Below are 16,461 nucleotides of genomic sequence, written 5' to 3' on the forward strand. Positions count from 1 at the left end.
CAACGAGGTGCATCAATGACGAACTGCAGTTATCGCTCAACTTTCCTCGGTATAGCACGCTTTCATTTGATCGTCCGAACGAAAATTTTTCTAGTGGAGTGCATAGATTTTGTGGTTAATCAAATGAGTGAAATGGTCTCGGGAACGGTTCAGGAAGTTTCGATTAGGACTACCGTGCAACAAAACGTTCCCGATCCTTTGAAAACTAATCAAGAAAAGGTGAACATGGTATGAGCAAAAATGAAGCTACTGTTATGTGTTAATAATGCCATGAAAAGCTGTAATGTCAAAGATGATGTTTTCTCGGTTTTCTCACAGAACGGACTATTTAACAGCATCATCAGATGTATATTTTTTACTTTCTCGTATGACAATGTTGTACCGGAAGGCTGTAGCAACACTCCAAAAACAAACTATTGATAGAAGGAGCGGAGACCTATTATTGTATAATCAAACGATGTATATTCGATCGACTCAGCTCGACGAACTGAGGTGATCGAAATTAATTTATTGGCTTATTTCGGTGATAATTATACTACTCAAAGCGAAAGGGAGTAGATGAAAGTAATGAAGATACAAATTAAGCGAGCGGCAAGTGTGAAATGAATAGAAACTGAAGATTAGCTGAGGCCATATGAGAAAACAAGCATTGTTGAAATCGCTGTTATTCTGCCTAACGTCCACCCAGGAACGGTTTGGATAGTGACGTGGTGATCACTGTACCAATATATCGAATAAGATTCAATTTGGGCGAAGTATGGTAGTCTCTGAAAATATGCCACGAATCAATAGAACTGTTTACGCTTGCCGAACAACATATTAGCGGGTTGGAATCGCTGTTATTGCTTCTTTCCTAATTAATCAGCGCACTGGCGCTTGAAGATTCATGTCGTCGGCTTCGAAACCAGCCTCAGTTTGAGTTACGTTTTTATAATTTACTCCATTGACTCATAAGTATTAACAAGAATAGTAAGAACTAGAGCACAGTGGTAGATCTTAAGGACATATTTGGAAGAGTACCACGATGGCAGTCAAAATGGCACCGGACCCTCAACGGATCAACCCCACACCTCCCCTACCCCTCTCCAACCAACATTCGAATGCATCTAATAGCGTCGAACAAAAGTTTAATATTCAAATTACTAACCTGTGCACCGTATATTGAATTACTTCCCGTGATAATGAACATATTTCTTCAGGGAATCCTACGTACTTCGGCTCGCATTATTGCATAAATCAGCAATTTAATAGCCCTTTGCGGTTTGGTGGGTTCATCACTGCACTTCACTTCCTCTCAAAAGGGCATTGAAAAAACAAATTTTCTCGCACTTATTCGCACAAATATGTTAAGATCACTCCTGACTAGGGTGACCATATGAATGTTTTCCAAAGGAGGACAAATCAGCCGAATCGTAGCGAAAAAGGAGGACATTTGGTTTAAAAGGAGGACATAAAGAATATCCATCGATTTTTAGTTTTTAATATGATTAGGAATATTATATTTGTTAGAGTTTTACTAAAATTTATTGCAAGATGTTTTTGTTAGGCATGAAGTCAAATTGAGACAAGTGCCTATCGCCTCCATCTTGTGCACTTATTCGCTAGCATATGCAACTTTGACTGGAAATACGACATCTCCTTTTTAATATTAGGGGGATTCACTTAACGTCGTAGCACAGATAACAGATATTGAGGCTGGCTTCCGATACGTGTGTAAACATCCGCAACCGTTAATTCGAATGTATTTTAAATTGGGACCGCGTTAGGCAATCGATTGGAGATGGCGCAAGGACCATTGTTATTGAAAACGCAGCCCGAATGCGGCTGTCAAATGCATTGGCTGCGTTCGACGGTTGTAAATCAGCTGCGTCCGTATGTACTGCCGCAAACAGTTGAGTAGATGGCAGTAGTGCGCCAACGTATATCAATTTAAAAGTTTACACAGGATTTTCAATAAAATTTGTTCTAGCTTAAATATCTGTTATCTGTGGTCGTAGGTTGCTGTGTATCTGTTTATGGAAATGTTTCATAGGTGATTTGAAATATGCCCCTTGTGATTGAGTGTGAAACATTTCTATAATCAGATACGCAGCAACTTACGCCGTTAAGTGTATACCCCTATTACATTTCCAGATGAATGTCAACTGTCAACGTAGTCTATATTAAGCACTTTTCAGTTATAAACTGTAAGCTTCAACCAATTTTAAAATCAACAGTGAACAAACATAATATATATATATATATAATTGCATCTATATACATAAAAATGAATTTCTGTTTGTCTGACCCTTAAAGAATCGGAAACTACTACTACCGATCGGCGTGAAAATTTGTATGCAGGGGTTTTTGGGGCCGGGGAAGGTTCTTAAGATGGTTCAGGACCCCTCACCTTTTCGAAAAGGGAGCTCCCATACAAACAAAACAACAATTTTTTTTTTTCAAAATTCTAGAGCTAACCAGAGAATCAATCAATTTTAGGCGAAACAAAGTTCGTCGGGTCTGCTAGTGTTGAATATTATTTTGTTGGCGTTTTCAGCGATATTACACAGAATTTTAACCAGAAAAGATCATCACATACAATTATGAACATTTAGCAATAGAGAACATTGATTAAAAGACCAGTGAAGATTTTATTCTTGCAGGCCATTGAGAATCACAATTTAAGGCATGTAAATGATAATGATACGGTCAACTGTATCACCAAGTTTGCAACTAAAGAAATTCAAAATTATCAAAACTGGAGCCGACGTTCTGAAGCCAGGCTACTCTTTGCCTCACATATTCAAGAAACGTACCATGCGATGCGTTCCAAAGCCAACTCGATGGGTGTTTACTTGTAGAAAATTGAGGAGGATTTGCATGTTTGCTAAAGTAATCCATTTTTCACAATTCCGATTCTTCTGATACCTTTGACAACTGTGTTATTGTAAACCGCGCATTTAATTTACGATATTTATATTGATTTTATTCGCAAACTTAAAGGAAAATATTTCATATTAGAAATCAAAAAACGCAAATGTGTGCAACGAATAATCTCTGCAACGAATGGATTTCTGTTCCAGTATTGTTTATTAAACTAATTTAAATTAAAAAGGTAATTATTCAACTGTTTCTAAATATCCAAAAAGGAGGACATTTTAGCGCGAAAGGAGGACATCTGATTTTTAAAGAAAAAGGAGGACATGTCCTCCTTAAGGATACCATATGGTCACCCTACTCCTGACGGAATCCAAGTTTCAAAGTGCTCGCGTTTTCGGGGGCACATCACTCGATACGGAGGCGGTGCACAACTGTCATTTTTGTTGATTTAGCTTTGCTGCGTCGCAGCATGCGTGAAAAAATAGAAATGACAGTTGTGCGTTGCTTCCGTATCGAGTTGTGTGCCCTCGAAAACGCAAGCACTTTGAAACTTGGATTCCGTCAGGAGTGACCAGGGATTGAATCCTAAAGAGAAAGAGCAAGTCTCTCACTTATCATCTCTGTATACATATACAATATGTAGCATACCGCGAGAAACTTTTTTCGCAAGCTGTCATTTTAGAGTACTGATTCGGGAGGCTATACCTCATGATAAATTTCTTTTAGAAAGCTCCAAATGTGGGGAGCACTGGCTCTGATGATGCATTTCAACTTGTTCTACACAGCTGTGCAGTAACCAACACGAAAGGAGCAAAAACAAAGCGAGAATCACATTTTTTTCTGTGGGGGCTGCCTATCCGATTCTGTTTTTTCGCACTTGTATACAAGTTTGATAAATTTGTTATCATGGCTTGTTATGATTCGGAACAGTTTTTGCCTCTCTTTTATCGTTGTTCGTTATCTAATGAGAGCGATTTCTGCAAACCCTGGGAGTGACCTTAATCGGATGTAGCCGCTCGATGCCCGCTTTTCCACACTTTCTGCCCTGTCCAGCAAATCTCCTGCAGCGCCACGACGTCGAAGTTGCGGGGTTGTAAGTCAACGTAGATCATCCTGTCGCAACCTGCGAAACCTAGCGACTTACAATTCCATGTTCCAAGCTTCAAAACGTGACCTTTTATTCGTCGCCTAAGTCTGGTGGTGGGGACTACTTGCGGATACATGCAGCTTTTTATAAGAGTTTAACAAGGCTCACTGTCAAACCCCACCACATCCTAGGCAAGCCTCACAACACATGTAAGTGTAAGTGCCAAATAAAATCCAACAAACCATATGCCTTCTACAAAGCCCGTTTTATGAAATGCAAACTTTATTCCTTAAGTGAGAAACTGAAGTTCAGCTTTGTAGAGCAGAGAAACCAAATTTCTATAAAAATAAGGTGAATTAAAAACCCTTTATCTCGAAAACTGGACGTGTTACAGAAAATTTGAACATGTATCTGAATTCAGTGTAAAAAAAAAACAAAAGTTCAATCACAGACAAACAGACATAACACTCGTCAAATTTCCATCGTTCACTGATTTACTGGTCAATTCAAATAATCTTTAGTTGGCCAATAGATCACTCGTGACACGCGCATTCGAGTTTGACGTTTACTCACTACCGCCACCTGGTTCGTGATTTGCCCAACTAACTGAAATCAACAAATGTCGTTAGTGTTTGAACGACGATGAATTTGATGAGTAAATGTTCAATTCGTTATGTCTGTTTGTCTGTGGCTCAATTTTGTTCGATAGTGTTTCCACAGACAAACAGACGTAACACTAGAGAAATTACCATCGACCATCACTTCAACGATCAATTTGAATTTGATTGATTGCGAGTTTCACAACTAGAGGCGCTAGCATCGTAATCCTTCGAGTTTGACATTTCACTCCAGCGCCTTCTGGTGACAATGTCTTACGAAACATTGTTTCGTGTAACATGCTCGCAAGATGGTGGTAGAGAAGTTGGGCTATGGATTTTTCAGAAAAATGTTCAAGCTGTTACGTCTGTTTGTCTGTGGTGTTTCTATTCCTCTTCTGTATCGTGCAGCAGTATCCTGTTCTCGAATTAGCTTTTCAGTACATTCCACAGATACTGTGGACTTTCAATCAATGAAGCCAGCTCGCTATAGAATTCCAGCGATAATGTTTTATTTTTATCCATATTAAGGCAAGAGTGACCTCTGCGCTACATAAAACACGTCTCCATGCAGCTTGTTCTATGGTTGTACATCGCCAAGACTGGCGGAGTTAATTTTGGACACGTAAGGGCACGTGACCCATCGAATCGATTATTTCTTTAAAATTAAATAATATACGCCAAAATTGTTCTGGGAAAAATAACTGACTCTAATAGAATTTAAATAGATCCTAGAGAAACCTCCGAAAGAATTTTTGAAGTTATTTTCGAGAGTATTTCAGAAGAAATTCTATGGATTTCTTTGCAAAATCCAATAGGTATTTCTCAGGAAATTCTATTGAAAATTGCTTTGTAAATTCCTGTAAGAATTCCTTTGCCAAATCTATTCGATTTTTTTTTCAGATTTTAAGAATCCATTCTGAAATTTCTCCAGGAATTTATTCGAAAATGTCCTCAGAATTGTTTTACTTACTTATTTCTGGATCCTGTACACCTCCGGTGGTGCAAAGGACCGACTTGAAAGATCTCCATCCTGAGCGTTATCCGGCTATCGCTTTAACCTGTTGCCAGGTTAGATTTCGGTCGACTTCTTTTATTTCTTTATTGAGGCTTCGCCGCCATGAGCCTCTGGGTCTGCCTCTGCTGCGATGTCCCGCTGTTTTTCCAGATATTTCATAAACTCGCAAAGGCAGCTCTTGCTTTCTTGATCCGTGCGCCTATGTCGATCTTGGTACCGCCGTCTGACGCCATTTGGCTACCAAGATATTCGAAGCTTTCAACATTCTCCACTACTGGTTGCCCGGCTACCATCGTCCAGGTCTCGTGTTCGTAGAGAACTACCGGTCTAATGAGCGTTTTGTAGATAATCAGTTTGGTACGGCGGCGAACTCTATTCGATCGGGCCGTCTTGCGGAGTCCAAAGTACGTACGATTTCCAGCCACTATGCGTCTACGAATTTCTGGTATCATTTTTGGCAGTCACCAGTGAGCCCAAGTACACGAATTCTTCTACGACCTCTATTTCGTCACCACCGATGCAAACTCGCCGTAGGTGGCTTACATTGTCTTCTCTTGAACCTCTTCCTATCATGTACTTCGTCTTCGACGTGTTGATGGCTAGTCCGATCAGCTTAGCTTCCTTCTTTAGTTCGATGTAGGCTTCCTCCATCTTCTCAAAGTTACGTGCCATAATATCTATGTCGTCGGCGAAGCCAAATACGCACATCACCCGATCCATTGTCGCCTTGATCAACCGTGTCAGTTTATCCGGAAATCCGTGTTCGTGCATTAGCTGCCATAGCTTGTATCATGTGCGGCTTTAAAGTCGATGAATAGATGATGTGTGGGCACGTTGTATTCTCGGCATTTCTGCATTACTTGGCGAATGGCGAACACCTGGTCCGTGGTGGAGCGTTCGCCCATAAAACCCACCTGGTACTGTCCCACGAACTCCCGTGCAATTGGTGCTAGTCGACGGCATAAAATTTGGGAGAGTACCTTGTAGGAGACGTTCAGCAATGTGATTGCGCGGTAGTTGCTCCAATCCAGCTTATCGTCCTTTATGTAGATGGGACACACGACACCTTCCATCCACTCCTGCGGCAAAACTTCCTCCTCCAAAACCTTGGTAATGACCCAGTGCAGCGCTCTAGCCAGTGCCTCACCTCCGTGTTTAAATAGCTCTCCTGGTAGTTGGTCAACCCCAGGGGCTTTGTTGTTCTTCAGCCGGCCAATCTCTTCCTGGATTCCCTGGAGATCCGGAGCCGGTAAAATTATGTCCTGCGCGCGTTCTCCCAGGTCCATCACCATACCGCCATCTTCGTCTGCCACATCGCCATTCAGGTGCTCTTCGTAGTGCTGCCGCCACCTTTGGATCGACTCACGCTCGTTCGTAATAAGGTTCCCGTTTATGTCCTTACACATATCAGGCTGTGGCATTTGGCTCTTACGTGAACGGTTCAACTTCTCATAGAATTTTCGTGTGTTATTAGCGCGGTACAGTTGCTCCGTCTCTTAATGGGCTCGATCTTCCTGCTGGCGCTTTTTTCTCCGGAAAATCGAGTTTTGTCTGTTTCGCACCCGTTTATAACGTGCCTCGTTTGCCCTCGTGCAGTATTGCAGCAATCTCGCCCATGCTGCATTATTCCCTTCCACTAACTGCTCACATTCGGCGTCATACCAGTCGTTTCTCTGATCCAGGGGTACCGTGACAAGTACAGCGGTTGCAATGCTAACAATGACGGATCGAAAATCTTCAAGAGACGCTGCGTTTAGCTGCTCTTCCGTTGGGAGAGCCACTTCCAGCTGCTGCGCGAATTCTTGGGCTAGTCTACCGTCTTGTAGCCGCCCAATGTTAAGCCGCGGCGTTCGACTTCGACGCGTGTTGTACACCGTTGAGAGTTTTGAGCGCAGGCATACTGCAACAAGGTAGTGGTCGGATTCAATATTCGCACTGCGGTAAGTGCGGACGTTCGTGATGTCGGAGAAGAATTTACCGTCGATTAGAACGTGGTCGATTTGGTGTTCCGTTTCTTGGTTAGGTGATCTCCATGTGGCCTTGTGGATATTTTTGCGGGGAAAGAAGGTGCTTCGGACTACCATTCCGCGGGAGGCTGCGAAGTTTATGCATCGTTGGCCGTTGTCATTCGATACGGTGTGCAGACTATCCGGTCCGATGACCGGTCAATATTGTCTATCCGGAACAAATTTATACCGCTTTTTATACCAAAGTTGGATTTTTCTCCAGATACAGGCAACTTTCCCAACTTCAGAAGTAGTGCGCTGGATTCGCCTAAATATGCGCTAAGCAACGCATCAACTAGTTTGACAGAGAAAACTTCGGAAGAAAGTTCGGTTCGGAAGTCCCGACTTCCGAATTCTAACTTGGTGCTACGCCGACAATACATTTCCTCCCTTCTTACCTGTGCGTTCATGTCACCGATGACGATTTTGACGTCCCGCAGTGGGCATCCATCGTATGTCTGCTCCAGCTGTGCGTAGAACGCTTCTTTCTCGTCGTCGGGTCGTCTTTCGTGTGGGCAACGCACGTTGATGATGCTATAGTTGAAGAAACGGCCTTTAATCCTCGGCTTGCACATCCTTGCGTTGATTGGCTGCCACCCTATCACACGATGGCGCATCTTACCCAGCACTATGAAGCCGGTTCCCAGCTCGTTGGTGATGCCACAGCTTTGGTAGAAGGTAGCCGCTCGATGCCCGCTTTTCCACACTTTCTGTCCTGTCCAGCAGCTTTCCTGCAGCGCCACAACGTCGAAGTTGCGGGGATGTAATTCAACGTAGATCATCCTGTCGCAATCTGCGAAACCTAGCGACAGTTCCATGTTCCAAGTTTCCAATCGTGATCCTTTTTTCGTCGCCTAGGTCGTTGCCGATTGTATCGAGTCGTATTACCTTCTATGTCGTTCATAATGGCTGTTTTTAAAGACGGCTTATTGGGCCTGCGCAAACCTCCTGTCTCGTCGGAGGGCCGTCATGTCAGGACTGTTTAGCGTCCCACCTAACACCAGGACTTGGACTTGTGCGCTTGGAGCGGCACACGGTTGCTTTGGTGGAGCCTACTTGCGGATATATGCAGCTTTTTCTAGAGGTTTAACAGGGCCCACTGTCAAACCCCACCACATCCTAGGTAAGCCCCACAACTCGCAGATGGCCTGAGGAGGGATCGTCAATCCCTTGGACATAGTCGACATAGGACCCTGCTGCCCTAACAAATAGTTTCCAATAATTCGCGACGATCGAGCGATATTTCGACCTGGGTTGATTACCCAAACCGCATAATTCTATCACACTGTCTTTATATTTCACCGTACAGCACAAAATCAACGAAGATATCTTTGTTCTCAGAAGCACTTATTCTCTAAGTGGCGCCTAAATTAATTTGTTTAACTTACAACGTCCCAACTCAATCGTTCTCAATTAAACGCCACTGACTATGTCGGCATCGGGTACTTCATCAGATAATAAAGAGGACTGATGTAAACACGTGTAGGAAGCGCGTCCCATCTGGATCACACCGGCACGGCGCTATGCCGATTCTGCTGCAGCGTAATTGGTTTTCATTCATCCATTCATCGTCCGACCGAGACGTTTCGTCTCGGAACGTGATGAGATTGCCACGCCACTGACTGGAGCTAATTGATCGTTACACTTTTGTTCTTTCAGAACGTAGAAAGCTTGGATGGAGCCGCTCCGGAAAATGAAGAACTTCGCGAGAAGTGGGGCAAAAAGATTGAATTTCTGTTGTCGTGCATTGCGCTTTCGGTCGGGTTCGGCAATGTTTGGCGATTTCCGTATACGGCCCTTCAGAACGGGGGCGGAGCCTTCGTTATCCCGTATCTGATCGTTCTGTTTGTGGTGGGAAGGCCTTTGTATTACCTAGAGATGGTGGTGGGTCAGTTTTCAAGCCGAGGGTGCGTCAAAGTGTACGATATGTGCCCGTTGATGAGGGGCATTGGCGTCGGACAGACCATTACGATGTTCACCATCGTTGGATACTACGCAGCAATCCTATCACTGGCGGTGAGATACTTTGTGGATTCTTTCCGAAGTCCGCTGCCGTGGAGTGAGTGCCAAAGGGAGTGGACGAATTGTGTAGATTCTAGCTTCATCGGACAGATCCATACGGGGGACGCAAACAGAAGCTTTGTTCCGTCGGCCGAGCTGTATTTCACGTGAGACTGGTGTAGTATTATAGAAAGTCATAAGTGCTGATCGATTGGTGTTTTCAGAAAAACAGTTATGAACCTGCTCCCGAAGATTGAAAATGGAATAGGAGTACCGGATTGGAAGTTAGCGTTGTGTCTGATCGCTTGCTGGACGGCAGTCACGTGTTTACTGATCAAAGGCATCAGAAGCTCCGGGAAGGCTTCATATTTCCTAGCAATTTTCCCATATGTGATCTTGTTCATTCTACTTGTACGGGCTTGTACTCTGACTGGAGCTGGAGAAGGATTGATCTATTTTATCACGCCGCAGTGGGAGAAGCTTTTAGAGCCATCGGTAAGTTACGCTAACGGGTTCGTCTTTCTAAAAGTCGTCTTCGGGCTCTAACATTTTATTCTTCTCCGAATAAACCGATATTCGTCTGCCAGTTTGGTTATGACCGTTGATTACACAAGCGTCATTCAGAGTTTATTTTCTAGGTCTGGTACGCCGCCGTCAGTCAGTGTTTCTTTTCGCTCACGATAGGATTGGGAGCAGTTATCGTATTTGCTTCGTTCAACAGCTTTTCCACTAATATATACCGGTATGTCAGCACATTTGAATTATAAGCAATTTATCCCCACAAACCTATTTTTTTCCAGCGATGCCATGATAATATCGGGGTTGGACACCGTAACATCGTTAATCTCCGGAGTGATTGTGTTCGGAGTGGTTGGTAACTTGGCGCATGTCACTCGACGTGAAATATCCGAGGTTATGAAAGCAGGTCCCCAACTGGTGTTCGTAATATATCCGGACGCGATCGCAAAAATGGATTTTGTACCGAATTTGTTTGCCGTGCTGTTCTTCTTCATGTTCACCATCCTGGGTTTGGGAACCAACATTGGAATTGTGACAACCATTTTAACCTCGATCAGAGATCGCTTTCCGCAGCTCCAGAATTGGAAAGCTGTGTTGGCGATAGCTATAGCAGGATTCAGTTATGGATTGGTGTTCATTACTCCGGTAAATGTGCGAAAAACATAGGAATTCATTCTAAACTGTCTAACCCCAATACATATTTCAGGGCGGTCTATCAATTTTGGACGTGATCGATTTTTATGGAGTAACGTTTCCCACGTTAACGTTAATCATCTTGGAGGTGATCACATTTTGCTGGATCTACGGAGTCGACCGTTTGTGTATGGATATAAAATTCATGCTCTGCATAGAAACGGGACTATTCTTCAGGATTTGTTGGGGCTTCCTCACTTTGATAATCATTGTGGCAATTTTCATATTGGAAGCCAGCAGATATAAACCGATGGAGGTACCGATCGGTTATAATGGTGATAACATTGAAGGTTATTAAATAGCAAATTGATGAAATTGATGAAGGCTTTGTTTATTTCAGTTTTTGGATGGTTCCTCTATTTGTTCATTGTGCTTCAAACTGTCGGTTGGGCTTGTTATACAATATTGAAACAACCGGATTGCGGAAAAAGACGACTTCTTCAATCCTTAAAGCCAACCAATGACTGGGGCCCAGAGAGTGTTACTCTGAAAAAAGACTACGCATCACTTATGGCGAATAAAGAACTTGACAACGCGAGCCATAACATATTGGTAAAAATATTCCGTAGAATATTCAAATAAGCATCTCTATTTTAAAAGTGTTCTAATTATAATTGTTTACTTAGTGCAATCATGAAAAGTTTTGTGCATTTATCTATTTCCTTATGAATATATTCATTTATATTTAAATAAATAACATATGAAGTTTGTTTGTATAATGTTCCAGAGCCTGTAATGCTTGGCTGTGCCCAGTAGCATTTACATATTTTGACTTTGACGTATATAGCCTCACGTTTCAAGCGGTTGTATAAATCTACAACCCTACTCCATATGATGCGCAAAAAAGCCTGAGGTGAACCTCATTAATAAAGAAAAAAATCATCTGTAAGGGCCGATTTCTTCACCAGCCCTGCTTAGCGTCATAAACCTGGTCTATCGTAAGCTTTGCTTATATTTAAACGTCACTTTTAAGCCGAGCCTAAAATTTTGATTTCTTCACGCGCGCTTAATGGTTGGAGGCGGTCGCTTAACGTAAGTTGCGTTTAACTAATTTTCCAATATCTTTCCATTACTTTCCAATTGAAACGTCAATCTCAGCCTTTTGTTTTGTTGTTGTTGGTGCATTCAATCTTGCGTTGAAATTTTAAAAGTGAAAAAATGGCAGCGAATTCTGAACAGAAAAAGCGAATCCGTTCGGCAAATTTTTCAGAAGCGGAGGAAGAACTACTGGTACGGCTCGCATTGAGCCGGAAGTACATAATCGAGTGCAAGGCTAGTGACGCACAAAGAAACGAAGATAAATCTAAAGCATGGAACGATATTTTTTCCGAGTTTAATGCTAACTGCCTTAACACGGTGAGTGAAATAGTTGAATTTTAAAACTTTGTGAGTTGTTGCGGTTTTTTAGGGTACCGTAAATGAAGGCATGCAAATCAGTTCAAAAATATTTTTTTAGGTTCGTACTGCAGCGGAAAAAATTCGGAAAAAATATGAGAATATTAAAAAATATGTCCGCCAAAATGCTTTGAAAGAAAAAATGTCACGTAAGGCCACCGGAGGTGGTAGAGGTCCTGATGAATGGTGTCCAAAATCAGAGGCGATGGCAGAGCTTCGCGATGTGATTTCGCTGTCTGTAGATGGACTTCCTTCCTTGTGCGATGACGATGACGACGGTCGAGACGAAGCTCTAAATGTGGACGCTGATAAGCACATTGAAAACATACTGGTGCCCGAAGTGAATACGAGCGATGCATTTGTGGTGGAATATTTGGAAGACGAGCATATCAGTGGAGAACAGGAAGCCGTATCTCACGAATCCCCTGAGAAGTCGCTCGTTATTCCATCTGGTGATGACCAAGGCGCAATCCCCGGACCGAGCCAAATTTTGAATGGACGAGAAAAGTGGGAAAACTACAGCCCTGCGATGTTGAGAAAGCCCACGAGCGAAGCATTAAAAACACGCAAGAAGCGTCAAGCCTCACGACAGGTGACGACGGTTGAGTCGGAACTTATTATTAAAATCTTTATTAAAGAGGTTTTTAGCCCAAGGCTAGTTCACCTCCGGAGTCGGAACTTAAAAAGAAGTTGTTGGAGCGTGACCAGGAGATGATGGAAGAGCTCCATCGTCTCGAAGTTCAGAGAAAAAACCCAGATTAATCCACCTAGCGGTGATGGCGCCTTTCTCGCGCAAAAGGTAATAAATGTAGCCTTTACGCTTACACCTCGATGATGTACAAGAAAGGCAAAACAGTTACACCGTCTAATGTTATGATAGAAAATTTACACTAGTAGACGACAGATGGCGCTGCCAAAAGTTTCTCGAATTTCCTATGTTCGAATTTTGACTTTCGGACAATTTCATAGTACTATGAAACTGAACGAAGAGCATACTTAAGCCTAAATGCGTTCAACACGAGCATCTTTATAGTACGATGAAACTCTTAATGGGAAGCCACGGATAAAATATTCATAGATGCAAGGCATTTTTCATAACACATTATTGTTCTATCTGACTATGTCTCATCACTATTTTAATATTATCTATTTTTTGCAATTTGCAATTATTATGAAATTCAATAGTGATCAACAGCGTTTTAGTCTCTGTCGGATGCAACTTGTTGCAAGAAAATCGGTTAAGAGTTTTTATGTGAAAATTTGGCTAATGTTTTTTATGGCATTTTGTGCACACACACGCACACACATACACACACACGCACACACGGACAGACAGACATTTGTTCAGCTCATCGAGCTGAGTCGAATGGTATATAATACTATGGGTCTCCGGGACTTCTATCAAAAGTTCGATTTTGGAGTGAAATGATAGCCTTTCGGTACAACTTAGTTGTACGAGAAAGGCAAAAAGTAGAGCTTGAAACGGCGCATATTGGATTCAAGACCAACAAAATGAAACTTCAAACACAGCAGCTGCGTTACCAGCATATGCGGGAAGAACATGCTGTGCGTATGAAGCTTCTGGGAGTCACAAATTATCAGAACCCAGGAAACCAGAATAATAGTTCTGGATCAGAGAATGACTAAAACTATTATATGTATATTATTCCACATGTTGAATATATAAATGAAGTTAAAGAGTTACAATAGATTATTATTCTGAAATTCACTGTATTTTACTGCATTTTTATGATTTGTTCACTTTACTTCTGAATAGCAAAAAAACTGATGAAATTTTCGAGCATCAGATGCTTCAGGGCATCATTTTTCTTCTTCAATGACTCTACAATCCCACTGGAACTTAAGCAGCTTCTCAACTTTATGTTCTAAAAGTAATTTTACATTAATTGAAACCGTTTCTATGCCGCCATTGCATAAGTAAAGTATATATCTTGTGCGGCAGATATAATGGGTACACTATGCCCAGGGAGACGAGAATGTTACACACTCGCCTTTTTTGTTTCCTAGGGATATTGCCTTTCTCTCAATAAGCTAATACATCAACCTTTATGGTTTGAACCATTATTTTCTTAATAACTTTTGAACATAATGATCACTTGTATGGAAATTTGGTAGTCATCAACCGAGTCATCAACTGGGAAAGCTGTCGAATGTCGAAGAAAATCGGTTTAGAGGTAGCCTCACACCTCGGGAATTTGGTTCGCGGATTTTTTCCCCATGCATTTTTGCATATGCGATGTTTTTGGAAATTGGACACGGAAAATCAAAATCCCGGCCCCATTTAAAATACACGGGGCTCAAAATCCGCTGGAAAATTTTCCCGAGGTGTGAGGCAGCCTTAGGGTTGAAAAATTGGTTTTGAATGGCTTCAATGATTTTCTACAAATGGCCGGGGTTCTGCCAAAACGCACCAAGCGCCTTCAAAAAATTACCTACTATTCAGTCCATGCTTTCGTTTTGCAGATTTCATTAATCTCATTAGGATATCCTTCAACAAATGTATGTATGAATGAATCACCCATATTGAGAGTGTTAACAGCGGCACACTTTAAGTTAACTTTTTGAAATCAGTATTTATCGAAAAAGTATTTTTGTTAAGCGTAGTAGCAGATACCTTCCTACATAACTGGTACCAAATATTTTTCTCGAAAAAGTTCCCACTTTTGAGAAAATCCGCGTTAAATGTCTTTCGCCGTACAATTTTTTGGCGGTTAACTAATGCTGGCTATTTACGCATATACGATAGCGCCTGGATGCTGGCAGCGGCGGATAGGAAACCAGCCACTGCTAATAATTCATTGATATGAAATGATTTCCGTTTTACTTTTATCAACAAAATATCACAAAATTTGTGTTATTTAATAACAAATAAGGTTTTGACGAGTAGGTACCTAATTCACGCGCTACCTGCACTAACGGGAAAGGGAAAATCATGTGTTTTCAAAACGTGTCATGCAACTGCTCTCCACGATTTCTGACGGATAAATTCTGATAATTATGTAAATGCCGGTAGAACTCATTGACCAGGGCCACTCCCGAAACCCCGAAATTCGTTATTTTGTAAGGTGATGATTTTCTATTAATGACGAGAAATAAGTCTAGTCAAATGGCCAGTGAAGATTCATTAGAAGTTTATTCGTACCATGCAAAAAGAGTTATCGTACGACACATTTAAGACTAACTCGGAACCGACAATTCATAAAACACGTTAGCGATGTTATCGTTGAGGTTATCGTATACTCTACTGATGAAATTTAGGAAGTGTACATAAATTTTGTTTTACTGTAGCTCTTGGCCTTTTTATTTAAAGCAACTGAGGAACTTAGGTATGTCATAATGGGTTTAAAGTTGAGAAAAATATTGTCGAACTAAGTGTTCACGAACACAACCTGTTGCGCTTCTCTCCATGTTTGGGCAATCCGGAACAATAGCCGCGGTCAACATTTCCTCAAAACCTTCGATTTCTTCAGGTGGTTCAGATTCCTTCGCATCAATTGCTATGTTATGCAATACCGCACAAGCTACAATAATTAGTTGAACTGTAGATATTCTAACTCGCATACCCAAAGATAAAACTGGAAATCTACGCTTCAGCACGCCATATGACCGTTCCACGACATTTCGGGTACGAATTTGACTTTCGTTGTACAGAGCTTCAGTTGGCGATTCACATCGAAGGAAAGGTGTGGCCAAGTATTTGGTGTTACGATATCCGGAATCACCGACAAGTATGAAATGTCCATAATCACCTCGTTCAAGTTGCATTTTGAAAGTTGAGTTATTAAAAATGTGCTGGTCGTGCGATGCTCCTGGCCATCTTGCAACTATATTCAAAACTTTTAGATTTGCTGAACTCACTGTTTGTACATTTAGTGAGAACCATGATTTGCGATTTCGATAATTCTCAGCATGATCACCTCCGGGTGATTGTATCTTGACATGTGTACAATCAATCGCACCAATAGTTCGAGGAAATTTAGCAATGCTGGAAAAAATCGCGACTTGCAGCGAGTAATTGACTTTGGGTGCTTGGCATCTGAATGAAGCGCTGACGTTGTTCAGCTAATGCCAACGAAACACGCCGAATAATGCGGCAAACGGACGAAACACATACTCCAGCAAAATCGGCAATAGCTATCTGCATAGATCCCAGTGCATAAAACCGAAGTGTTATCAATAGTTGCACCATCGGGTGAATGTGCCGTGATCTATATGTTAGAAATTCAATCAGATTAAATTAAATATTATGAAATCTGTGGTCATATA

General features: G+C 41.8%; 1 protein-coding gene across 2 annotated transcripts; it reads left to right on the forward strand.

The window, feature by feature from the left end:
• The first annotated feature begins 50 nt into the window (after positions 1-50).
• LOC134203390 (sodium-dependent nutrient amino acid transporter 1-like) lies at positions 51-11,423 on the forward strand. Of its 2 annotated transcripts, none has more exons than XM_062678259.1 (7): positions 51-228; positions 9,226-9,734; positions 9,792-10,062; positions 10,206-10,309; positions 10,368-10,731; positions 10,793-11,054; positions 11,120-11,423. In XM_062678259.1, the coding sequence occupies exons 1-7, from the start codon at positions 124-126 to the stop codon at positions 11,359-11,361; spliced, it is 1,857 nt and encodes a 618-aa protein (XP_062534243.1). In that variant the 5' UTR covers positions 51-123; the 3' UTR covers positions 11,362-11,423. The 2 variants fall into 2 exon arrangements, with proteins under 2 accessions (XP_062534243.1, XP_062534245.1); XM_062678261.1 differs by having other exon boundaries at positions 51-219.
• The last annotated feature ends 5,038 nt before the right edge of the window (positions 11,424-16,461 follow it).

This window comes from Armigeres subalbatus, unplaced genomic scaffold, assembly GCF_024139115.2.
Source record: "Armigeres subalbatus isolate Guangzhou_Male unplaced genomic scaffold, GZ_Asu_2 Contig1836, whole genome shotgun sequence".
NCBI lineage: Eukaryota > Metazoa > Arthropoda > Insecta > Diptera > Culicidae > Armigeres > Armigeres subalbatus.

What these genes read in the sequence shown, in the direction of transcription:
- LOC134203390 (XM_062678259.1), top strand. Translation starts at nt 124, where the DNA reads ATGAGTGAAATGGTCTCGGGAACGGTTCAGGAAGTTTCGATTAGGACT. An exon ending in AGAAGCTTTTAGAGCCATCG is followed by an intron (nt 10,063 to 10,205) that starts GTAAGTTACGCT and finishes TTTATTTTCTAG; the next exon opens with GTCTGGTACGCCGCCGTCAG. An exon ending in GATTGGTGTTCATTACTCCG is followed by an intron (nt 10,732 to 10,792) that starts GTAAATGTGCGA and finishes TACATATTTCAG; the next exon opens with GGCGGTCTATCAATTTTGGA.